Source organism: Leuciscus leuciscus, assembly GCF_965113295.1.
Source record: "Leuciscus leuciscus genome assembly, chromosome: 15".
Taxonomy (NCBI): domain Eukaryota; kingdom Metazoa; phylum Chordata; class Actinopteri; order Cypriniformes; family Leuciscidae; genus Leuciscus; species Leuciscus leuciscus.
The window spans coordinates 22,752,502-22,777,203 of NC_138739.1; the positions used below are offsets into that span (position 1 = coordinate 22,752,502).

Sequence of the window (24,702 nt, forward strand, 5' to 3'; positions counted from 1 at the left end):
AACACACAGGTGACATCATGCTAACTAGCACATTCAACATCTTAGCATTAACAACATGCTAAAAATCACTCAAACATCAGTAATGCTTTACACAGGTCCCATTTGCTAGCATTAGTTAATGCATTAACTAATATAAAATAACAATGAGCAGTATATTTTTAGAATTTTATTAACCTTTGTTAATAATAGGTAATAAACTCTGGATTAAAGTGTTAGTAAATTGAGACTACCATTAACTAAGATTAATAATAAAAGAATTAACCATGGTTTAACCACAAATAAAACCAAAAGAAACATGATTATTGTAGTTAAACCTGGTAACGACAAATTAACCGTGGTTTTGCTTCACTAACCATAGTTTAACCATGGTATTTGTAGTAAAACTGTGGATAAACAAATGGTAAACAGTCTGCCAAAAAAACATTGTTACTACAATAAAACCACAGCTAATTTTTCTTAGTTTATTTAACTAATGATAATAACAACATGAAATCTTTTTGTAAAGTTTTACCAAAACATCTTGGCGTCATGACAGTACCACTATATTTCCTCTAGAAAGTCCCCAAGTTAATACGTGTTATAAAGATTGATGGCCAAAAAAAGGACATATAAGTTCTTAAGCAAAACAAAATGGCAGTTTCAGGGGACTTATGTCACTGCAGAACAGCTGCTCCATTCCTTCATGAGCTATAGACACCAGCTGTGATGTCACAGTGAAATTGGAAACCGCAGCGTCCTGTTTATGCACTGAACACAGTGTTCATGACTATAGTTCAGACCTACGGATGTGCCGCAATTCCTATAGAGATCAAAACCACTGTCAATCAAACACAAAGTCAACGGAACAATGATATTCGTGAAAACACACTCACTAGCAGGACAGAGCCAAACGGTTTCTCTAGATTTATTAAGGGTTTCATCAGCAGACGAAAATAACAGTGTGAGATGTTTGCACTTCAACGTTTCATTCTTGGCCTTCGCACAGACTGACGTTAAACACCTTCCAGTGCCAACTGACCTGAACTTGTGTAACTAAAGAGTGTGACATGCTATAATTCACCCTCAAACACTATTCTAATTTAAATGAACACTTAAAAAAATAAGTGATTACAAATGGAAAAAACGGGAAAAAGTGACCGTTTACAACACTTATAGTTATATATATATATATATATATATATATATATAAAACTTGTACACATATGCAAAGTTTAACCCAAATTATTACGATTAAAGAATCCTTTAATCAAATAAGAAATCTTAAAGGCCCTTTTGCACAAGTTAGTGGAAACTGCTTGAGTCTGCAGATAAGGGTAAGAATAAACACTAGGGGTCAAATATCACTATCATTAGCCAAAATAGTAACTAAGACAAGGCCGAAGAGTTTTCTCAATCACCTTCACACATACAAACACAACCTTTTCCGCACATGTAAAATGCAGCTAATGAACAATACTTCCTGAGAAACTAGATGCAAGAAAGAATGCCTTGAACCACAAAAAAGTTTCCTATCATTTCATTAAACATTTGTATGATCTTCAGAGCAGAGCGTACTAAATGATCTTGCGGCACGAGCAAACATGAAAAGCACAAAAGTTGGTTTTTGACAAAACAACTCTGTGGGCTGATTCTGCGGTTTGGAGAAAGTGAGTGAGGAATGAAAACAAACACTGAAGCCTGCTTCATGAAAGTATCATCACACCACCCTCTAGTGGTGCAAACCAACATTTATTCAATCAAAACATGTTTCAATCATACAAAGGGAATATGCATTAGATGCTGTTAATTTGAAGAATAAATTACAGCTTTTAAACAGAATATGAAGGGGATCAACAACGTCTCTGAAAACCTGTTTTCCGTAAGAATTGTTCAGGTCTTCAGCGACGGCCTCTGCCGTCTCTTGGCATCTCTGTGTTTCTTGCGACACTCCTGTTGGGGGGGAAAAACAGCTGTAACTTCATGTCATAAATAAAAACCGCTCAACAAAATATCAGTACTTTCAAATGTCAAACAACCATTTTAAAATATGGTAAACTAGGAGTCCACAATCTTTTTCAAGCTAAGAGACTGCGCATAAAATGTTGCATTTTAATAATATGCACATATTATTAATAATAACAATATGTACATACTATATTCTAATGCATTTTAATGTCATTTACATGTGCATTTACATTTTACTTAACAGTTTAATGTGGGAGGGACAAGGATGCATTTAGCTTTGTTTGAAGTGAAATACATTTTTTATATTATAAATTTTTTCCATATGAATCACTTATACAAATCAAGTACATCTCTGAGTGACGTCCTCTTCTCTTCCCAGGCTTCCCTCTGGTCTCCAAGTTTTCCGCTTCTACAGAACATTCCCGGCCCCTCTGATAAAAAATAAAAATAAAAAAAGTTTCATATGCAGATCCTTTTAAAGGTACATCGATTTAAAAAAACACATAAAACCCCATTTTAATTGACCTATACACACACAGGCATGAACAATCCATCAAATATGCTGTTGTTATAGCAAAAGTTATTGATCATGAACATCTTAAGTTGTCAGGATTATAAATGAACCCTTTAATAAAGAAAAACAGTTTAATTCTCACCTTTTAACCGTTCGTCATCTTGATAGAAAAAGAAAAACCTCTTTTTTGTTGGTGTTGGTTCCCTGCAAAAAATATAAATGAGAGTTCAAAACTTTAATCAAAAATATCGATATTTTGTTATATAAATATACTGTATGAAAACCTTAGCTTTTTTCTTGTTTGATTAGAGACCTTGAAAGAGAGCGAGATCTTCTATATTTGTACTTCATTTAATGTTTAAGTATTTGATGTTGCAGTTATACAAGGCAAATATTTGAAAAGATTAACAAATAGATAAAAATTTTAATCATAATATAATTACTCAGTGATTTTGCTGGAAGCGGATTGGTCCTCCTCAACCTCGTCCATGCCTTCCTCGTCTGAACTGCTGTCCTGGAAACGAGGGTCCACTTGCCAAGAGAACTTGGCTCCTTTTAACTTCTCGATTTTGTACTCATCTGATTGGCCAAAAAATACAGTCATTCTATACTTGAAAATTTTTACATGTTAAATGTTGTATAATGTAAAAGTGATTCCAGAACAACAAAATAAAAAGAAGCTGCATAAATAAACACAAACCGCAATCCTGAACGAAAACGATTGATAAACCAATGTTTTCGCAATATACAATAATCTAGCGATAATAAAACTAGATGAATTCGATGTAAGTGATCAATGCACCTGTCTTAGTCGTCGTCCCCGCAGCGGCGTTCTCGCCAAAGAAGGAGAACTTGAATCCGCCTGATGTTTCTTCATAGGCTTCTACATTAGAAGTGAAGGAAACTTCCATTGGCGTCATTATATCTTCAGTCTCTTCTGCCTCTTTGTCCCATGAAACCATCTCCTTCTCCTCCAGGTTTTCTTTGGACATCCCGAAGACCTCCTTCAAATCCGCCGCCACCTCAAAGTAAATGTCCTTAGACACCTCAGGGAGTTTTTCAGCCTCTTCACGTTTCTTTCGTCTTGCCGCTTTGCTGTACGACCCCAAAAACGTAAATGTTACATGACGCCATGAGGAGCAAAGGAAACTAAAATAGTATTCATAATATAATACCTTTCTTTCTTTGGCTGCTCGATCTTGGACTCAAAAGCGGCGTGTTCCTCTTGTGTTGGGTCGTAATGCAGGGTCGAAACATCTCTGCAAAGACGAACAAGGTACTTTTTCTAAAAACATTTGAAGAAAAAAAGATGTGTGCGGAAAGAACATCTGAATACAAAGTCATACTTGAATGTCTTGGTCTTTTTGGTGTTTTGCGGCTGAATGCTGGTGTTTAAAATGCTCTGGAGGATGTCTAGACTTTTCTTTTTCTCTTCAAGAAGTTGTTTTTCTTCATCTTTTTCTGGAGCCACGGCATCTGAAGTTAAAAAGATTGAAACCGTTGAATAATTCTTTCAACCACATTTAGGTCCAAGAACAGACTCAAATAAATCACAAATCACAAGTTACCTTTTTCTTCAGTCTCATCGTCGCTTTCCAGAAATCTCGAATTGATCTGGAATCTCGAATCTGTTCCGAATCTAGCCTGCAGCTTCATGAGCTGAAAACAAATGAAGAAAGATGAATGAGAATTCAAACGAACTAAACAAAATCTCTCTATCCTGAAAGAGAGTCTTAATCCAAACCTTCTGTCCAGCTTTGCCCTCAAACTGAGGCTTTATCTGGAAACGATCATCCTCAGCACCATCATCCTCATCTTCACTGTTGAACAGCTTGTTGGAACCTGGCTTTTTGTTCTCCTGAAGAATTATGATGAAAATAAACACAAAGAGCATGAAGAACAACTCAAAGAGTTCAATTTCTAATTCCAATCTTGGTCCATATTTGCCTTTTCTTTTGATGTGGACGCTTGTTGATCATCGGGTTCAGAATCTTCCTCAAAAAGGCTTTTTTTCTGGCTTGTTGGTTGCTCTTCGGGTTTGTTTGTGGTTTTGTCCTCCTCTTCATCAGAATCAAACACGATGTGTTTGCCTTTGTTCACTTCCACCTTGTCCTGAAAAAGATCATGTTAGAGTAAGTGGCACTAAAATACAAGTTTTCAAAGAAAATTACTTTAAAATTAGGGATGCAATGATATTAATATTCAGGCCAGTCCAAAAAATCAATTAACAAAAGAGAACAAAAGCTAAAAACAAAATTAAAAAAATCTGCACACTGCTGAAGCTTGAAAAACACAATTAAAATGATCTATTTATTATGTTTCCGTCACACAACTTTCCAGTCAAACAATGTTTGTAAGCTGATGAATGTCATGTGATCGAAAAATCTTTCATTTTTTTTCAATTATTAGTGAATAGTGAATCCCTTAATATTCAACCTTTTCCTCATATAAACCATATTAAGACGATGTAGAGTACAGAGTACAAGCTGTATGGACTAGTTTTATACAATAGTTCTACTCACCACGCTGGAAAGAGCCCCCTGAATGAGTTTCTTCTGCTGTTCGGTCTCTTTCTGCCGTTGCTCCAGCGCCGCAAGACGTTTCTGGTTGTCCTTCTGTTGTTTCTGAGCGTCTATGACAGTTGAGTGAAGAACTGTTGGATGCGACTCAACTTTCTCCTGAACTTTCTTTGAATCGACTGGTTTGGAATCCTTTGGCTGAGGTCTGGACTTCTCCTCATCATCACTAGTCTCCGATTCCCCATTAGAAGAGTCACTACTGCAGGATCTGGAGGGATTCGTCTTCTTGGGTTTGATTGGGGTGTTTGAGTTAACCGTCTTCAGTTTGGTTTCAGGTTTAGTTCTTATAGATGGTGTCGCTGAGGACGTTTTAGAAGTGATGACTTCAGACCTATCTTCATTATCTTCCTCCTCGCTGCTCTCTGAGTCACTACTGGAAGATCTGGAGATCTTAGTCTGCTTGGGTTTGACTGGGGTGTTTGAGTTGTTAGAGCTAACAGTCTTCAGTTTAGTTTCAGGGATGGTACCTACCGACTGTGTTGCTGGAGATTTAAAGGTGACGACTTCAGCACTTTCGCCGTCTTCTTCGCTGGTTTCCGATTCTTCACTAGAAGAATCATCTTCTGATGATTGATTCTCAAGTTTCTTTGAGGTTGATTGTACCTTTAAATTGGACTGCTTCTGTTGAGATGGACGGGTTGAAGACTGTGGTTGACTCGCATCTTCTGAAACGCTCCGTTCTTTCAAATTCAGGTCTTGTTTGAGTCTTTTAGGAGATTCACAGTCAAAACTCTGAGCGACTCTTTTCAAGATGGGCTCTGGACCTCCAAAGAGATCCTTTGTTCCAATGAAAGCTGGAAGAGATACTTTGGTCACCGGATTCTTACTTTCTTTGTCAGGGGTGTAGCCTTTAAAAAGTGAAGCTAGAATATCTTCAGGGTTAATACCTCTTCTTTTGAGTGGTGCACTTGGGGTTTTGATTTCTTCTTTGGGTTCTTCTACACTTTCGTTATCTGAAATCACCTCTGTGTTTTTAGCTAGCTGCTCCAAGTCTGCTAGGGAGAGCTCTAAGCGGCAGCATTTCCCCATCATGGCTTCATATTCAGAATCTATGCTAACATCATCATCAGATACCTCGTCGCTACCACAATCAGATTCAGATTCAGATTTATTTTTACTGGATTTTGTTGGGGAATCTTGGTCAACTTGTGTTTTTTGGGTCTTTCTCTGGGTTAGTATTTCATCGGTGTCCGCTGAATCGTAATCCTCATCCTCTTTTGAAGTAGTTAGTAGAGATTTTTCGCCATCTTGTTCCGCTGTGCCCCAGAAAGCACTAGATTTAACAACAAAATCATCTCCCACCACCTCCAGGTTGTCATCGTCATCCTCTGCAGAGGTTTGTTTTGGGTTACTCGAATGTTCTTGAGAAACCAACATCCTGATTTCGTCTTCAGAGTCAGCATCACTGTTCAAAACACAAACTGGCTTTTTAACAACAAGTCTTTGTTTTCCTGAGAGTCCGTTTTGTTGGATCACTGTTTTGTTCTCGTTTCCAATGGCAGCCGCATTAATTCTATTGCTCTGAGCCACATTGCTAAGAAATGAACTCAAGTCCACTTTAGATCTTTTGGGACACGGTTTCTGCTTTGGAAACTCTCCTCTCCTTTTCTTACTGATTTCATCATCTCCACCTTCCATCTCCCATGTCAGCTTGGACACTGATGTGACGTCGTCCGCAGTCTCCAGTCTCTTGATGTTATGGCAGTGTTTGGATGGATCATACTTGAAGATGTACCCAAGAGTTAAGGGAAGATTATGAACTATTCGGAAACCATGACAATTTTTGTTCTGTATTATGATCCCAGATCTGCAACTTTGAAAAAAGATGACACTGCACTAAAAAAAACAATATGCGCAGACAAGAAAAAGTGAAGATGACACAAAAAAAGAAAAAAGAAATTCTATTTTCAATGCAAAAATGTAGCTTGGAAATTGCAGCAGCTGTTTATATATTATGGACTTCAAAATAAGGAATTAGTAACCAAAACAAGCAACAAGCAACAAGCAAAAGGGCACTTCTACACATGCAAGCATATCTGCAGTTTTTAAGTAAATCTTCTTTAAGACCAATAGAATAGTAACACAAAGGATATTTTGCTTTTTCCTTTACATTTGAGATTCAGGACAGGAAGGACCCTTCCAAATTTACTCACAACCCAATCCTGGAAGAGTGGAGAAACACAAAACCAATGTTAAATCAGCATCAGGACATTTTTACAACTTGACGAATGTTCCTAGCTAAAGAAAATTATGGACACAGACCTTATGCCCAGGAATTTCTGTCCCTGGAACAGCAGCTTTCATGTGGAAATTTTCAACACCGGCTGCTTTAAGTGAGTCTACTAATTTATCCTGAGGGATGATCTTTGGGGTATTGGTCTTTTCAACCATTTGCTGTCGTTCTTCAGCAAGTCTGACAAAAGAAAAGTAGATTTAAAGTCTATGATTGGATCATTATTGCATTCATCAGGCTCAAATTGTGAAAGAATGGTTTGAAGGGAGCATGAAGAATAATTTTAACATTTGAAATGGCACCTCTGAGTCCAGACCTTAAATGTTGTGATGTTGTTTCCATCAAGAGGTGCATCAGTTTTTGGTAAAGATCTTGTATTTACAATGCAAGAGTCCAGCACTCTGTAAAGTCTCCTCCAGCACATACCAAAGACTTTCAATGAATTTAAGGTCTAGACTCAATTCATGTGTGAAAGGGATTCTTCATGCTCCCTCCCAACCATTCTTTCACAAATTGAGCCTGATGCATCTTGACATTGTCATCCTGGAATATGGCCATTATGTGTCTTCTAACATGGTTGTTTAAGAAATGAAAAGCTACACACTCCATCAATTATATTTAGAAAAGCTGTTGCCAAACATATAACATGCCAGAAACTACAATAATGATCCAATCATAGACTCTTAAGCATCTGCCTATTTAAATCCAAACAGCCGGACAGTGTTTAGCAATTCACAAATATATAATATAGAAAACTTACACACACACACACGCATACTTACGTATGTAGAAAACTTTCCTTTGCCAGCTGAATGAGCAAAGTTCCACCTTTCCATGTGGATTTATTTAAGACACCTATACCTGTATAAAAAACAAATGCACAGATTGAATTACTGCATGACACAGCAACGCTCTTTAAGTAAAATTGAATGTTAAATAAATGCATGTACATCTTTTGTATTCAGCATCTGTGATGTTTATGTTGATGTAGCCAAATGTCTTCAGAGGAGATCCTGCAAACAGATCACAAAGATAATGCACAAATCCTGAATAATATTGAACGGGTACCCAGTGAATGTAAAAAAAAAAAAAAAAAAAAAAATTCAGAATCAGTTAATTTGGTTTTCATCAGAATTCCTACCTTGCTCATCTTTCCTTCTGATAATTTCCACATCTGACACATCCCCAAATTTCCCAAATCTGTCTTTGAGGTCCTTCTCAGACACTGTGTGGCCAAGACCTCCGATGTACAATCGCTTCATGGCCAGATGTCACGCAACCAAACCCTTCTGAATATCATCAAAACACACATAACTAAACATACAGAAGTCTCCGTCCCAGGCAGAACAGCTTTACTGCACACAATTACAATTATCACAAAATGTTACAAATAATAATTGTTGCTCAAGGAGGCATCACAAAACTCATTCCCACTTTAAAGATTCTATAATTACAATTATTCAATATTATGAATACATTATTCAATATATAATTTTTTATATAATATCCACAATGCAAGGGAATAACTTAGGAATATAACTAAATGTATATCAGTATAAAATTTACTATTTTCCTTGACACAAACGTAAGCAGAATCTATTTCAATAAAAAGAAAATATTTTAACTGCATTGCAAAAAAATACAACTAACGTTACAACAAATTTCAAATTATGTAAATGATGTTTAAAAACACGAGACACATGGACATATGATTAATACAGATGTACAAACTGTATGATCTTAATTTCCACAATGTCACACTTTAGCATACATAGTTAAAGAGTTCCCAAAATATTCCCCGAGGTAGAATATAGTATTAATGTAAACTCAAAACACACTTACGATCATGTCAAATATTCACATGTACATTTTGATGTTACACTGTAACTGTTCCGCTGTGACACCATGGACGTTTCTTTGGTTCCGTTTGGGAATGTAACGCAACGTTATGGAAAGTTCCATTTGCAAAATATACTCACCGAGTAAAGATTATCAGTATTACACAAATGTCCAATTTCTCCTATAAAAAATGAATTACACGCAGTAATAAATCGGTTTTTAACAAATTAACCTCATAATAATGCTATTTAGATGAACATGCAAATGTTTGAGGCTGTTTTTGGACAAGGTTTACCCATCCAGTTCTCATTTGGTATGTTCCGCGTTGACGCGGGATATAGTTGAATCCGTCAGAATCATAAAGTCGAGCTGTTTACCTTCAGGAGTATATTAAAGTAAGTTTATTCCTTTAAACATTCGGTTTTAAGATTGATATAAGTTCTACATGAGGCATTAAGTCCATATAAGGCATAACAAACAGATTTGTACCATAACTTTTTATTTTATTATTATTATTTTTAACGTAACTTACGTCAGGGAAATCTCTTCGTATTGAACGATGGTTATGCTTTATTGTCAAATCGAGCTCCTGTCATCTGATTTACAACAAAACATCGTTATTAAACTATATAAATGTTTATAATTAACATATAGATAGCTGTAGGATTATTTGTCCGTTTGTAATTAAATAAAAGCGTTTTTGACTTGAACTGCTGTGAAATTACTTTCCGTATTTTATGTATTTTGTTGAAATATGTTATTAAAATTAATTAGATAAATTAAATTCCAAGGTTCGTGTCTTGAGCTGATTAATTATAACCTTTGCATTATATTAAAAATACTGGCATGCAAATGTTTACATAATGTTATTCTATAAATGATGACGTTATAGTGTATATATCATGTAATTACTCTCTCTTTCTCTCTATGTATTTTCATAAATTGCTTTTTAGTAGATTGAGGGAGATCATGGAGCAGAAATATGAGGAAGAGATCCAGATGCTACAGCAGGAAATTGAAATGCTGGAGGCTGAACAGGAGGAGACTTTACGGTCCATTTTCATACAGCATGGAGATCGACTACAAGAGGAACTGTTAGCATCTTCTTTGGATTTTGTTTAGTGTCATATAGCAGCGTAAACTGTAAAATGGACAAAAAAATAAACACCCTGTCTGCCTGTGGTGTGAAATCTTTGTAGGAGAACCTCAATGAAAAGTTAACTTGAGGATTGGACTAAATTAATTACACTGAAGTTTCAACACTTTTTTGTTTTTCTCTTTCAGAAAGTCAGTCAGTGAGGAAAGAAGAGGTGGAGGAGCACATAAACGCGCTCTTTCAAAACTCCAAACGAAAGTCAGAGAACTGGAGAAAGACCTCAGACGACAGACGGAAATAAACGGGATTGCTCTCAATGAGTGTTTTGTGAAGACGTTACACAAAAGTGAGATTAACTTGTCAGACCTGCAGGCATTTTTAGAAATTTTGCTCTTAAATACAAAATAATTTATTAAAATTGTATCATTTTCATTTATAAAAAAGCAATTCAGTGTTATTAACTTCTGTTGTCTCTTCAGGTGAAAGAAAACTTGTACAGCAGCTCAGACTTGCAGGTCACTGCAGCGTACTGTTGTTCCAGGTCGAATTAGCTGTGACTGAGATTCAGGTACAAAGAAATCACTAAGTATTTATGCCTGCACTTTAACACAAGTATTATTTATTAAAATTAATATACCCTTTCAAAATGCACGCAAAATTAATAACTCTTCACAAAGCAGGGTATTTGAAATCCTCCGGTCAGATGAGTGTATAATGATTGCATACTTTAGGACTTGAGACATGCACAGCCCTGCATCCGTTTGAAAATCGTTAGTGATAATTTGTTTAATATTTTTGTTTTGTTTTTTGCCACAAGGCTCTGGCCATAACACTTACAAAGTACATTTTAAAATGCTGTAGATCAGTTACTATTTGGTATTATTCTCTAATTATTAATGGTGCTTCCTAAAGCTCATACTTATGGTTAAAGATTTAAACAAACCCCTAATCATAAGTATTTCACACGTCTGTATGATGCCTCAAATCATGTTGCTTGTTAAAAAGTGAGGTAAGTGATCAGCATCATAACGTTTTGTATTGGCAAGCACCATTACATTTTTCTTCAGAAAACGTGGTTAAATACTGAGATTCTCACATAACACCTACAAACATTTAAACTCCATCCACTTCATGGTTAGATTATTACAACCAGTGATGAAGTCTGTACCTTTATATTCTCTTTTACTGAACACTAGAGGGCAGCTTGCCTCCATTTTGACCATGGCTTTATTTCAACATCAGAGATTTATGCAGTAGGTCTTAAAATGTCTCTCATGGATTAGACTCAGCATTTAAAGTTTTAGTAGTTCTTCTTGCTTGCTTCGCTGAAATCATAAGTACATCTCTTTGAGGCACAGCAAACATTTACACTGGCGCATTAAATCATTTAGAACAGAATTGTTGGTTGGTGATTGATGGCACTCTTAAAAATTGTGATTTTAAACTGGCAGCCTGTGGGAAGATCAAGATCGAGATGTGTCTCTGAAGATGGTGGTTTTATTTGAGTTAGAACTAAATATGAGTCTCAGTAAAATTTAAGTTTTATTTAAATCTCATCCTTACCATGAGAATAAACTTGACCCGTTGTTTAAAGCATTAAAAGATGTGAGAGCAGATTCGCGTTACAGTATTCACAACAAAAAAGATTTTTCCGGGAGAGAGTCACGGAAATCCCAATAGCCCTCAGTCTCATGACAGGTAAATGAATAAATGTGTAAATGCAGACCAAGTGAAGGCTAAAGAGATTATTTATGATCTTGTTTAACTCTCAGTATCTTTTTACAGAAGGATGATGCTCTTCTCAGGAGAGTTACAGAGCTCAATATTGTTGTGGATGGTGTTGAATTTAAAGATTTCTCTGCGTTTGTGTCCAGGTAAAGCGATGATTATGAAATGCTTAAAGACACAATATGTATGTACGATTTTGGATTAAAATATCCGCAGTTTTAACCAGTGTAACGGCCTTTGTAATTGCTTCACCTGTCAGTGACGTCATATCGATCTAGATTACTGCAGTGTGTGAGTAACATAACATAACAACTGTCAACACACTCAAATACATTTTTAGTATGATTGTTTTGACCAAGTAAAACAGCGCTGCGTTACCTCATTCCATACCTTATTCGTCAAATAAAGTGACTGCATGAGTAGAAATTCAGCACTTGTGTCAGTTTTATTAGAGTGAAAAAAAATAATGTGAATTTCAAGTTCAGGGAAGAAGGAAACGGGAACCCGGCAAACGTTAAACTTAACTTTAATTGTAAAATAAACATAAACAACTAAACGAAAGGAGCGGCAGCAGCATATAAGCATAATTAAAGCTCCAGAGCTCCTCCATGGTCCCATTGGTCCCACCAGTGTGTCGCTCTGGTGTCTCATTAGCATTCGTTTCGCTCCCACGTATCTCTGCCCCGCCCTGCTTCATACCTTTGTAACATTAATAAAACTTTACTCGGATTGGTTTACAGCGGCTTTTTAGGTGATGATGACAACGCCATGATTCCACGCTCATTCATTGTGTCATCAAGCTACGCCTTTGTTATTGCTTTTAATAAGCAAACCTCTAGCGGCGAAACCTACATATTGTGCCTTTAATATCTTTGGTGTGTTTGTATTTTTCTTAATGTAATCATTTTTAACATTTGTTTTTAAAGGTAAGCGGATTCCATGGATAATTTTTACCCTTCACACAATGTTGGATCTTGCTTGTTTGCATGATTGAATCAACAGAAATCCCATTTGGAGAAAATCCAAGTTGCATAATAGGTTACACAACATAAAACCTACAGTGTAAGTAAACATCAGACAAGTGAATTCCCAGACATCATAGAAGAGCGTTCTGCTTCATGTTAGTCTTGTAAAAAGATACAAATCCAAACAAAACTCCATACAAGGGAAATAAATGTATCCAGGTGGCTCATTAGCTGGATGCTGAGTGAACACTGACCAGCTGTTGTTAACACAATGCGGGACAGTTACGGGTCCGCAGAGATCTGATTTTCTCATTTAGGACTGATTGACAAGTGTTGCAAGATCAGGTTTGGTCCCGCCTCCGGCAGATTGACTGACGGCGATGTACTCTTGAGAATCTTACATATGAGGCAGCATTCGAGCAAAATGCCACATAACCACAAAGATATTCCATTGTTAGACAAATAAGGGCATTGTTTATGTGTTTGAGGGGTTTTTGTTATAAACCCCTGAAGGATCAGCTGAAGGATTTGTTTATACGTGGTCCAGGCCAGGTCATTAGGCATGTGGTCCGTATGTGTGATAGCTGCATCTTTCTTCCATTATGGAAGATTTAATTTTATTCTGTTCTGTTTTATTGTATTCTGTTCTGTTGAACTTTCTTCTTTGTTCTGTTCTAATCCATTCTATTCTGTACTGTTGTGTTCTGCTGATTCCTTTGTGTTCTATTCTTCTAAATTCTATTTTTTTCTATTCTGATGTGTTCTGGTCTTTTCTGCTTTGTTCTATTGCATTATGTTGTGTTCTATTCTCTTTATGATCTGTTCTGCTCTTTTCAGTTCCATTCTATTTTATTTTTCCTGTCCTGCTTTGTTCTATTCTATTGTCTAATCTATAGTCATATGTTGCTGTATTCTTTTATGTTCTTTTCTCTTATGCTCTGCTGAATTCCGTTCTGTATTATATTTTCTGTTCTGTTCCATTCCCTTCTTTTCTGTTCTTTTTCATTTGTTTTGTTGTTCTATTTTTGTGGTAAAGCTCCTACAGGGCAGCTTCAAGGCAGGATTAGTTTTTATGTTGATGGAGTAATCTCTCTTTCTAAACTGTAATCGGCTACTCTGCTGGTGCTATAATGAGGTTCAGTCATTTGAGTTCAGAGGAACGCTGCACCCAACATAATGATGTGTGGATTTAATGTTTAAAAGTGCTGTGTTGACGGTCCGTAACATGTCCCACTCATTAAACTGTCAGCAAATGGCACCAGCAAGTCAATGGCAGCCAGCAGCACCCCACAGTGTGTGTACTGTAAAAAGTGAACATGTGGACCACCTCTGGACTGTGTGAGGCAGGACAGTCTGTACAGACAACTCCACCAAAGACCTGAGAGTAATTGATGTCCTTGGTAAATTTAGTTGGTTTATCCGTTGTTGGTTTTTTAGTGTTAAACATCACTGTGGTCTGAAGTACAGTCCTGTCTTCTATTATTACTTGGACGATTACAGCACAACACTTGCCATTAAAGTAACACCTTTTGATGTTGATGTATCCAGCCTTTCACAGAGAATACAGCTGGCATAATTAAAAGGTTAAGTTATTTAGATTATGTGTTGTACAGCATACTTACAAAATACTTGAAAAGAGAGCTGAGGTTTGAACCTGCAGGGAACATTTATGGTTGTGGTCAATTTTAATAACAAGTTTATCCTTTCATGTCTTATCTGTAGCTTCATGCTACTTGGTAGTTGTTAATTCAAACCCTTTTTTTTAAACCAACAACCCTCTGGTTACAACTGTAGATTCCTTTATCTTCATAATATTATTTGATAAAAATGCATTACACTTAAACATTTGAATTACCAATGAATTTGGTTCCATTTCAGAGTTTTGTTTTCTAAAGACATGACTATAGGATCTTCTATAGTTGTTCCACTTGGTCACAGGATTTATTTATTTATTATTATTATAAATTTTTTTTGGCTGAGATGACAAATTACAGTTTGAAGTAATGCTGCTGTTTTGGCGGCGGTTTGTTTGGGTCCTTTTCTAAAGAGCAGCCAGCCTCCTGGTCGCTGAATGGACATCTGGATCATATTGTCTGGTCTGAGAGTCTGTCCTGGCATGAAAGAGTCGGAAAAATACTGGAGATAATGATTCTCGCATAAGTCTGAGCTGTCTGTGCGTCTCAGGAAGACGCATTTTATAACCATTATGGCCCATGTAAACTAAAGAAGAATTTTTGAGCACTCTTGTGGTCAGGTACATAAGTGGATTCAGGCATGTCTGTGGAGAGAGCTTGAGAGCGCTTAAACTTAAAAAAAAATGTATTATCATTACTGTCTCCACTATAGCTGTGTTTGCTATTGTTGTTTATTCCATTGTTGATGTTTTGATTTTTGACAACTGTGTTAAGTGTGAAGTTTGAAATGAAGCACGACCTCACTGATAAACATTACAAATTTGCTAATTTGGAACCTATACAACTAATGTATTACCTATTATTGTACTTAGTACAAGATTTCATGGCAAAGGGCCTTGGCAGGAAAATGAGAAAAACTAAAGGGACAAAATTATCCAAAGGAGCCAAACATTGATTTGCCGTTAATTGGTCTGTAGAGTGATTCTGGCATTCAGTATGTTTAGTCTGTCGAACTTAAAAGGTTAGCATTCTAGGAAAGCTTAAAAATTACTTTTTCAGATTCAAGGTCCCCAATCAACAAATCTGAAATCGCATTTGATGAAAATTGGCCATGGTACAAAATGAGATCTGCTGGCGAGGGTGATTCGTCTGTGGTTTCTTTTGACCAGTGTTAGATGTCAATCAAACCAGTTGTCTGATTAATGTTTATAAACTTTTAGCTCACCCAGATCCAAAAAGTGTAAGGCGTACATTATTTGTCTGGTTTTTAGATATTCTCAGGGAGCTTTTTCTCTAACTCTTGCCATTAAGCTGCTGTCTTTTACTCTTGGAGTGGATCCATTTAGTTTTGAGAGACTTACCATTTTTCCATCACTTATTACAACATCAGCTTTTCACAGACAAGACTCGAGAGTCATGGAAAGTTGTGTCCTGTGCCACAGTTTTTGGGCCCCTGGTAAATCTATGGAAAATCTCAAAATGTCTCGTAACGTCATCCTGTGAAGGGGATTAAACACAAATATACAGTTTATCCTTCTATATTGTGTGCTGAACTTTACATCAAGGAGGTCTTTTTCCTGTCAAGTTGTTCATCAAATAGTTTGAATCTTTAATTAGGATGTATAATTTACCACAGTGAGCATTACAATGTTGGGCATTCTGGGGTATTAATGTTATAATACTGTCTTGTTTGCAGAGTGGAGGACACAAAAGATCTTCTCTTGTTCTTCAGGACCTTGAGGACGTTCTCTGAGAGATGTGGGGAAAGGCGTCAAACGTTTCAGCACTTTCAGGTAACCAGCAATAGAAGCAGTGAATAAGTTGCTCACTCAACTAGGGATAGACTCCTAATACTTGAGTACTGAGAAATGACCGCAAATGAATGTTTGATCATGAAAGTAATTAAAAACTCCAGTGACTGCTACACAAACTTGTCGAAAGGAAACTCAATTTAAATGTATCTGGTTGTGGGGTCAATTTTCCGATTGATTGCGGCATAGTATTCAGACTTTTGGTGTTATGCAGGAAATAAAAATTTGTATTAATAAGAGTTTGTATTAAATTGAAGCATTTAACATTTTTTGGACTACACTGTAATTGCAGACAGGGTTCCTACGCAGTTTGGAAAAGTATGGAATTTGATTTGAGTAATTTCAAGGTCTGGATAAATATGGAAAAAAGAAAACAGTATAGAAAAATAGTTGTGTTTCAACTATAGCCCCTGTTCTTTTTCCCCCAAAAAATATAAAATTAAAATTTCAAAAAATAAATGTATCATACAAGTAGAGTGTTTTCACAGCAAAAGTTGAGCAATCCTTTAGTGATTGTCAAACACGACTGAATGAATTCAAGGCACACATTTTCATTGCGCAAAACTGTTTGTCTTTACCATAAGCAGGTCTCTTTTAAACTTCTCTAAAAGAATGTGTAACATCAAACCACATTTAAAGTATCAAACCGATGTATCAGAGGTTATTATATGCAGGTTATAAAGTGTTTTAGGTTTCTTTTTTTTCATTATGTAAGCGCATGTTATCACTTTGAGAAAACCAATGAAAAAAACGGGGGGGGGGAAATAATATTTACAGATTTACTGTTCTATATACCAAATATAATGGAAAATGTATAGGAACCCTGGGTATAAATAATAATAACATTATATTAAGTTATAGAAAGAATATGATTATTTGCATCAATATCTGTACAATACAATTACCTAATTTCTTAGATTTATTTACCTCCTTTGAGGAAAATATATCAAAGATTGTACCTGGAATTACAAAGTTCTCCACTTTTATTACTCTTCTTGTGATGCTTTCTTTTGTACCCTGCTGTCTCTAATGTGTACAGGTATATCTCATAAGACTTTCTTAATGATAAAGATCGCTGAGATTGCTGAATGCCAGATTGGGAACAAATTCCAAGACTCGATGGCAGTGAAAGTTTGGGAATGAAGCCTCTGAGGCAGTATGAAAAACATTCCATTATTTGCTGGGACCATTGTGCTATAATGGCTGCCAATTTGGCAAGTAAAATGGAACAATATTACCCCACTTTTTCCAGAGCTTTCTGTGTGCACAATCTTTGGGTTTGATTGGTTTGAAGTTCGCAGACAGTTTTTTTGAGCTGCACATTTTTTTGCTTTAACTGCAGTCTGGCATATCTGTTATAAAAGATTAACGCGAACTAGTCACAAGTTTTTAGAAAAAAGTGTATTTGAACAACTAAAGTGAACATATGTTGATTTCATACAATGTTTTACTGTACAGTCTATTCATGTTTAATTCACACATAGGTAGTAATTACAAATTTAGCATATAAATAATATTCAAACAATAAATGAAAAGGTCAGTTGAGAAAGACCAGCGTCTTGGAACTTGGTATGGGTTCCTCGCCCCCTAATTAACTTAGCAGGCATCTTAATTTCAGCCAAAGTAAGACTTTTTAACAGTACTAGAAAGTGTCAGAAATTCACAGAGTTCTGAGGAATACTAGAAGCTTGACTGCTGCTTTTCATGATCTCACATTTTACCAAGCAGTAGCCTCCAGTGGTTATTTACAAGGGATATAAAGTTATTCTTTCAAAGACATGAGTTTCAGGTTCATCTACAAAGTCAATATCAAGAGGAAATCTAAGTGTTTGGGCAGCTGTTACATAATTAGATATATAGTACAGATTCTCATGGTATTAACCGTTTGAACACTCAATTGTGCACAGGCACCAGGAGATTGAATGACTTTTCCTTCTCGGTTTTAGTCATCATCATTGGCTATCCAAGGACTTCTCGCAGCGTTGTACCTTTGATTCGGTTTTCATTGGTATCGCCCAATTGGCAGAGACTGCAGGCATATGAAACTGTTGGGGTACTGGCTGAGGATGACAGGATTTCCATCCATACGGATCTCGTTCATGTTGGGGCGGATGTAGTAAGTGTCGTTAGCTTTGCAGAAGGTGTCCACAGTCACAGATGTAATGTTATTGTTCTGTAAACAAAGCAACAGAAAAGGCAACAGTTCTTTCAAGACATTGTGTTTTTTATTTTATATTTACGTTTTGTAATTTTTGAACAAAAAAAAAAGTGTGTTTATGATTTGTGTGCAGAAGACTTGTTAGCATGCAAAGCATGTTAAACTTTTTTACCTGAAGGTGAAGTGTGCGGACAGTCTCTGGAACGAGAGGAACGGCCTCCAGTTCATTGTGAGCAAGATACAGATTTATTAATTTGTTTAATTTCTGGAAGCAAAGAAGATCAAATGTTTTGTTTAGAAGTTGAGTGCAAAATGGTAAAACTAACAGATATGGCTGTTTTTGTTTTGCTCCAAGTAACTTGGTTGGGTTTTTTTTGTTGAAATTAGTTTATCCCTTTAAGGAAGACATTTCAGAATATTTAGAAAAGTGGCAAACACAAAAACAAAAGGTTGTATGTTGGTAGTTTTCAAACAGGTTGTTTACTGGATAGTTTGGAACAATGTTTAACATGTAATTGAAATAGGCTTATGTAATTCGTGGCTCTTTACCTTGAAAGCATTTGCCTTGATTCCTTTGGTTCTCAGCTTGTTGTGATTAGCGTTAAATGAGATTAATTTTGTTGGTAGCATTGGTAGCTTGACCAGCTGGTTTTCACCTAGCGAGAGTTCTTCTAGCATGGTGAGCTTAGCAAACGCACCATCTTCAATCTCAGAAATGATGTTTCCAGTGAAGTCGATTCTCTTTAGAGTCACTACAGTAGATGAATGGAAATGGAAAGAAGAGCATTAAATTAATAACTTGAGTGCTAAGCATCACGTTAGACACCTTGAAAATTTTGACTCTGAAATTTGACTTTTTGCCTACTTGCTGGAATTTTTTTATTTTTATTAATACATTTTTTTTTTTTTGTGGAAAGTCACCCTATTAATGAGGGTTTAATTAGCATCGACTATTCTTATCCTATATATGTAACAAATTATCTTCAAAACTTTGGAAATAGACGATTGCAGGATTAGCAAAGGTGGTTTTCTGGTGATTTTGGTTTATGGGCTGATATTATAGTGTTTTGAAAAGCCTTTTATGCATGGGGTCCCCAAAGCGCTTTAAACACTGACTGCTCCCTTTAGCTATCTTTTTTTTATACCCATGATGCACTGCTGCAAACAGAGAAGTTTACCACATGTCCAAGTTTTTGTCAATAAACATTCTTTGCAGAACATTGTGGTTCAGAAATGTGATCGATGTCTTTATGCAACGGAAGAGCTTGCAATCTCTTGCGATCACATTGCGGTTCATTTATCATGTCCCTTTGGAAATCTTTTGGATGAAATGGACTCATTTCTGAAAAGCAGCAGTTTGTCTCCTGCTCTCCTTGAGAGTAATCCCTTATCCTGTCCAGAAGAATTGTATTTGTTCTCCCATTAGTAAAAGGCTTTTAAAGAGAATGCCAGAGCAAGTCAAGTCAGGAAGAACTCACCGATATCTCCGAAATCTTTGGCTGTTATCTTTTTTATCTTGTTGTACCGAGCGTAGAGGTAATTTGTCTCCTTGGGCAGAGCAGGCACTGATGTCATATCTGGGTCGACCTCCTCACAGTAGACAGATCCAGTTAGACACACACACAGTAGACAAGTCGGAAGGTCTGGAACATGTACAAGTTTTTATTCAAAACAGGCAAGTTAATGAAACTGGATGGGCAAACACACATTGCTTCTTTCCTTTACCACTTCCCACTCACACAGACATAGCTCATGAACAAATAAACATACATTAAGGGCTCTTGTGAGCAACATGTGGTCTTTTTAAAAAGAGCCCATTACTCATTCCTTTCAGACAGTTGACCAGGATTCAGTCGCTCATTACCTGAAGGGTCTCCCACAGGCGGCATGAGACTGGAGTCATCTGGGCTGTCGGCTGTCGCTCTCTGTAAAAGGGCTTTATTGGTTGGTACATTTGGTTGTTTGACAGATTCCACTTTGAGGTTAAACAGCAGTAATTAATGTCTTTAGATAATACATGTTTTTAGGAGCTTCCCAGCCTTTGCGTTTGATTTTAAAGGAAAAGTTTGCTCAAAAATTAGTTTTGTTGTCATATCATTCCAAACCTGTATATCTTTCTTCTGTAGAACACAAAAGGAGAAAGTCCTGTGCATTCAGTTACAATGAAGGGTAACTATACTAGTTAGTCCATATGACTTTATTACAAGTCTTCTGATGCCCTTTTGATAGCTTATGTTATTTACTGACAATATTCTTCTCCAGTTAACCATTGAAACCAGATTATTGAGTCAATGAGCACTCGAAAACGTGGATACTTTTTCAAGTGCCAAAGACAGCTAGGACAAATATCAAGATTTTTTGTGAAAAATTACTTGATTTTGGTCCTTTCCATCACAGAAAGCTCTTGTATAGCTTCAGAAAACTTGGGATGTTGTCTTCCATTCGCACGTCACGAATGGAAAACTTTTACAGCCCTTTTAAGGCACATTCGCATCCTTTTTTAATCGTGGAAACTTTAATCCCTGTTTTTTTATGAATGCATGAAAATCAGTAATCTTTTGTCTTTCGTAGGCTAAAAAAATAGAGATCAAAATCCTCCCACCGTTATGAAAAGACAACTAAACAAAATAACATGTAATTTGTTAATTGCTGCAGACTATTTTTTTTAAAATTTATTTTGAATTAATTATTTTAAAAAAATTGGGTTTGATGAATGATTCAATGACTTACTCTTGACTTTACTTGTTTCATTATTGGATAAATCAGCGTTTTTGAATGAATCTCGACAAAATTAGGCAATTTTTTTAAAGCGCACTTGTCGCCACCCATTGATCTAACGGTGTAATTTATACAATCTTTGTTTGAGGCATACTTTCAAAAGATGAGTTACACTATTTTGATCGCTACCGTTGACATCAGTGTTTATATACGAACTATAACTTTTTTCCCAGTATTTCTGTGATCATTTGAATACAGAAATAATGATACTGTGTGGTTGAAAAGACTGTTTATGAAGCTGTTTCATAACTAAACATGACAACTGCTTTCTCTGGGTCGGCGGAAACGCAGATTTGATTGTGCTTGTCAAAGGTTTAATAGACATAGCCTAATTGTTGTCATTTAGGAAAAAGATTGCGTGGGTGTTTGAATCGAGATTGCGATCTTTTAACAATTAACTGTGCAGCTCTACGTGAGGATAAGTAAATGATGACAACTTCATTTTGGGTAAACCTCTCCTTTTACATTCTGTTCATGCAAAACTGTTGTCTCCTTTGGCTTTTTTGGACGATGCTCTTGGATACGAGTGTCTGTCTGGACCTGTTTGCCCTCGGGCGCCTGTTAAATCACCCTGACAGTGTCTGACCCCATGAGTTAGCGTGAAGCTGTGGGTGGGAGAATTTGAGCCTGAAGGAACTCCTCCAGAACAGATTGCTGACTAATCAGAAAGCTTCCACACAGTGCCGGGCAGCTGTTGAGACCATCTCTGACTCGGAGCGAACTCTCAGCTAATCATGTTATTTATTTAGTATTTATAAGTAATCTGACTTAATGGAAATTTAAAGGATGAATCCATGTAAATGTGTGGTATAATTTAGTTAATCTAAATAAAATAAAAACATTTTAAAAGTGACTTAGCTTAATGGAAAGGTGAATAAAAGTGTCATTTTAAATTGTTAGTTACATAGTAGAATATTAATTAAAGCAAAAATAATAATTGATTTTTGATAAGTGCTGTAAATTCATTAATCTTAATTAGTGATCTGTTGTATAAATATATTGGTTAGTTTATTTAAATAGTGTTTAAATTATTATGTATCAATTTTATATTTATATCATGTGATCATTTTCATATATAGCTCAAGAATGTCTGTATATATACAGTGATCTATTAATCAGTTGTATAAATATATTGGGCAGCTTAAAACATTTATTATAGGTGAAACATTTATTGTAGCTAATATTTAATTATATTATTAATTTATACTAGTTTATATTTAATATATTGCATTACATTTAATGTGTGCTATATGGCTTAAATGTATAATGATTCAGTGGGAATGAGCAAACTCATTTAAACTGAACAAATAAAATGCATATATAAAGTGGACAAGCAGTAGACAAAAGCAAACCCATCTCTAAATATTCTGTTCTGTCAGCCTATGCAGAACATAATGATAAATCATAAAATAAAAACACACAGTTTACCTTATTCCTCTGTGCTCTTATATCGATTCCCTCAGTAAGTGCTACATCCTCCAGCCTGTGATGCCTGTGATTGTGGTAGTGTGCACCAGATGCTGAGAGCACCCATGATGCCAATATGACTGCTGAAATGAGCATTCTCAGCCTTGTCCCCATTGTATCTGAAGACTGGGATGTGTTCTGCCACGTTAAAGAGCAGAAGCGCAGTGCAGGCAGTGTTTGGCTATTTTCTTGGTGCCTGTGAGTAAAATGTGATCTGTCAAATCAGGATTTTAAGCCCCACCACAGGCTGCCAGAGGAGATCCTTAAGTGGGAGTTTATGGAACAGACCTTAACCCTTCGCATTCCCATCTGTGCTGATCGGACCACTGTGTCGCCTGCAGGGTTTGGCCATGTTTGTGGTCTGCTGAAAAAAGAAAAAAAAAAACTTTGTAAAAGAGCGCAGAAGGCAATGAAAAGGAATGTTAGTTTTTACTTTGGAGATTTGTTGCTTTGTAATTAGTAATATTGAGGCTTGTTTGGCTCTTCTTAGCTCTGTACCTAATTAATCTTTACATTTCTCAGAGAAGCAAGAAAATGGGAGGACAATGGTAACACAAAAATGTGTCTGAATTCATCAAAAACTGAAAAAGATCAGTTTTAAATTTCCAAATTCTTTGAATATAGTTGTGCATTCTCAGTAGCTTTGCTACATTGTTCATTTTTATTTTGCTTGATATGGGATCTTAAGACTTGTCTAGTTTCGATAGCATTTTACAGTCAATTTGTCAGAAAAAAAAAAGAGTAGCTTAATTAGATTTGCAGGAATTTGCAAGAAGACAATAGGGGAACATTAGGATAGATCTGCTGTGCGTCTCAACTGTGATTAAACGTCTGTTTTGTGTAGTTTACACGTTTGCCTAAATACATTTAATTAAAAACATAAAATAGATTAGAGAAACAGAGCTCCTCTATAAAACAGACACTTGAAGATCAAGGTGAAGAAAAACATGTTTAATAGGAAACATGTGACTGTTTTACACCCTAAGACAAGACGCAAGGCGCCTTGGCCCTTCGAAATAAACATATATGGAAATTGAGAGAAAGAGATGGAAATTGAGAAGGAATAACATGACAGGTGTGTTAGCAATTATACCAACCTGTAAAAGTTTACTGTACGGGGAAAAAGGGCCAAATACTTAGAAATGTTTTCACAGTGCTGATCCTCTGTGGTACATTTCTCCGTCAGGGTGGTTTTTTCACCACATGATTCAAACTATTTAAACGTAACCCCCCTCACACTAAGAACTGGAGTATAAGAGTGTGCAAAACTACATGTTTTCATTATTGATTGGTCAGTGGGTTGTGAACAGTAGTCGGTCATGGAAGCTCTGTATAATTAGTAGGGCTGGGTATCGATTCAGATTTTACAATTCGATTCGATTTCGATTCGCAAGCTCTCGATTCGATTTCGATTCCACTCTAATTTTAATACAAATCCTTTATATATATATATATATATATATATATATATATATATATATATATAGATATATAAGTGAACATAAGTTTACAAGTGGTTAATTAATAAAAAGAAATTAAGAGCTACAAACCTGTATATTAAACTTTTTTTATTTTAGGTACACTTGGGTACATTAAAACAGAACCCAACTCTATATTTCAAATGCATACAATGAATAGACTGGATTTTGATGCAAGATGAAAAATTGATGCTGAAAATTGGACAAGTCAGAAAAGTCGCATGCCTTGATCAAACAGGTTAACAATCCTCACATAAACCCATTAAAAAAAAAGTTGCATATTAGGGCTGCAACAACTAATCGATAATAATCGATTATGAAAATCGTTGTCAACGAATGTCATTGTCGATTAGTTGGTCTGCTCACGTCACGGGGAGCGTTTACTGATGACGTCACTTTCATGACAACACAGTCACACGTGAAATGGCAGAGAGTACAGATCAATCGGCGGCAGAAAAAAAGTTTGCGCCCCCAAGTC

General features: G+C 36.1%; 3 protein-coding genes across 5 annotated transcripts in view; 1 reads left to right on the forward strand and 2 right to left on the reverse strand.

Annotated features, from left to right (window-relative positions):
* Positions 1-1,681: 1,681 nt before the first annotated feature.
* On the reverse strand, positions 1,682-9,202 carry nol8 (nucleolar protein 8). 2 transcript variants are annotated; one of them, XM_082137966.1, is made up of 17 exons: positions 9,113-9,202; positions 8,412-8,559; positions 8,221-8,283; positions 8,053-8,131; positions 7,300-7,450; positions 7,129-7,199; positions 4,981-6,766; positions 4,406-4,570; positions 4,203-4,316; positions 4,027-4,117; positions 3,805-3,934; positions 3,634-3,717; positions 3,261-3,553; positions 2,902-3,037; positions 2,601-2,662; positions 2,293-2,375; positions 1,682-1,929 (listed from the first exon to the last, which is right to left on the reverse strand). In XM_082137966.1, exons 2-17 carry the CDS (start codon positions 8,530-8,532, stop codon positions 1,870-1,872), a joined length of 3,489 nt encoding a protein of 1,162 aa, XP_081994092.1. In that variant the 5' UTR covers positions 8,533-8,559; positions 9,113-9,202; the 3' UTR covers positions 1,682-1,869. The 2 variants fall into 2 exon arrangements, with proteins under 2 accessions (XP_081994092.1, XP_081994093.1); XM_082137967.1 differs by having other exon boundaries at positions 4,981-6,759; positions 7,122-7,199.
* A 218-nt stretch (positions 9,203-9,420) lies between these two features.
* The window catches only part of cenpp (centromere protein P), a 49,446-nt gene continuing 34,164 nt past the window's right edge, over positions 9,421-24,702 (forward strand). Inside the window, exons 1-6 of one of the 2 annotated variants that reach the window (XM_082138040.1) lie at positions 9,421-9,504; positions 10,063-10,203; positions 10,394-10,551; positions 10,685-10,773; positions 11,991-12,079; positions 16,229-16,325. In XM_082138040.1, the coding sequence (XP_081994166.1) occupies positions 10,079-10,203; positions 10,394-10,551; positions 10,685-10,773; positions 11,991-12,079; positions 16,229-16,325 (558 nt within the window). In that variant the 5' untranslated portion in view covers positions 9,421-9,504; positions 10,063-10,078. The remainder of the gene's footprint in view (positions 9,505-10,062; positions 10,204-10,393; positions 10,552-10,684; positions 10,774-11,990; positions 12,080-16,228; positions 16,326-24,702) is intronic. The other variant, XM_082138041.1, reaches the window with a different exon arrangement.
* Positions 16,332-24,081, reverse strand: ogna (osteoglycin, paralog a). The gene is made up of 6 exons (XM_082138042.1): positions 22,708-24,081; positions 20,366-20,426; positions 19,980-20,144; positions 19,051-19,253; positions 18,674-18,766; positions 16,332-18,516 (listed from the first exon to the last, which is right to left on the reverse strand). Exons 1-6 carry the CDS (start codon positions 22,858-22,860, stop codon positions 18,346-18,348), a joined length of 846 nt encoding a protein of 281 aa, XP_081994168.1. The 5' UTR covers positions 22,861-24,081; the 3' UTR covers positions 16,332-18,345.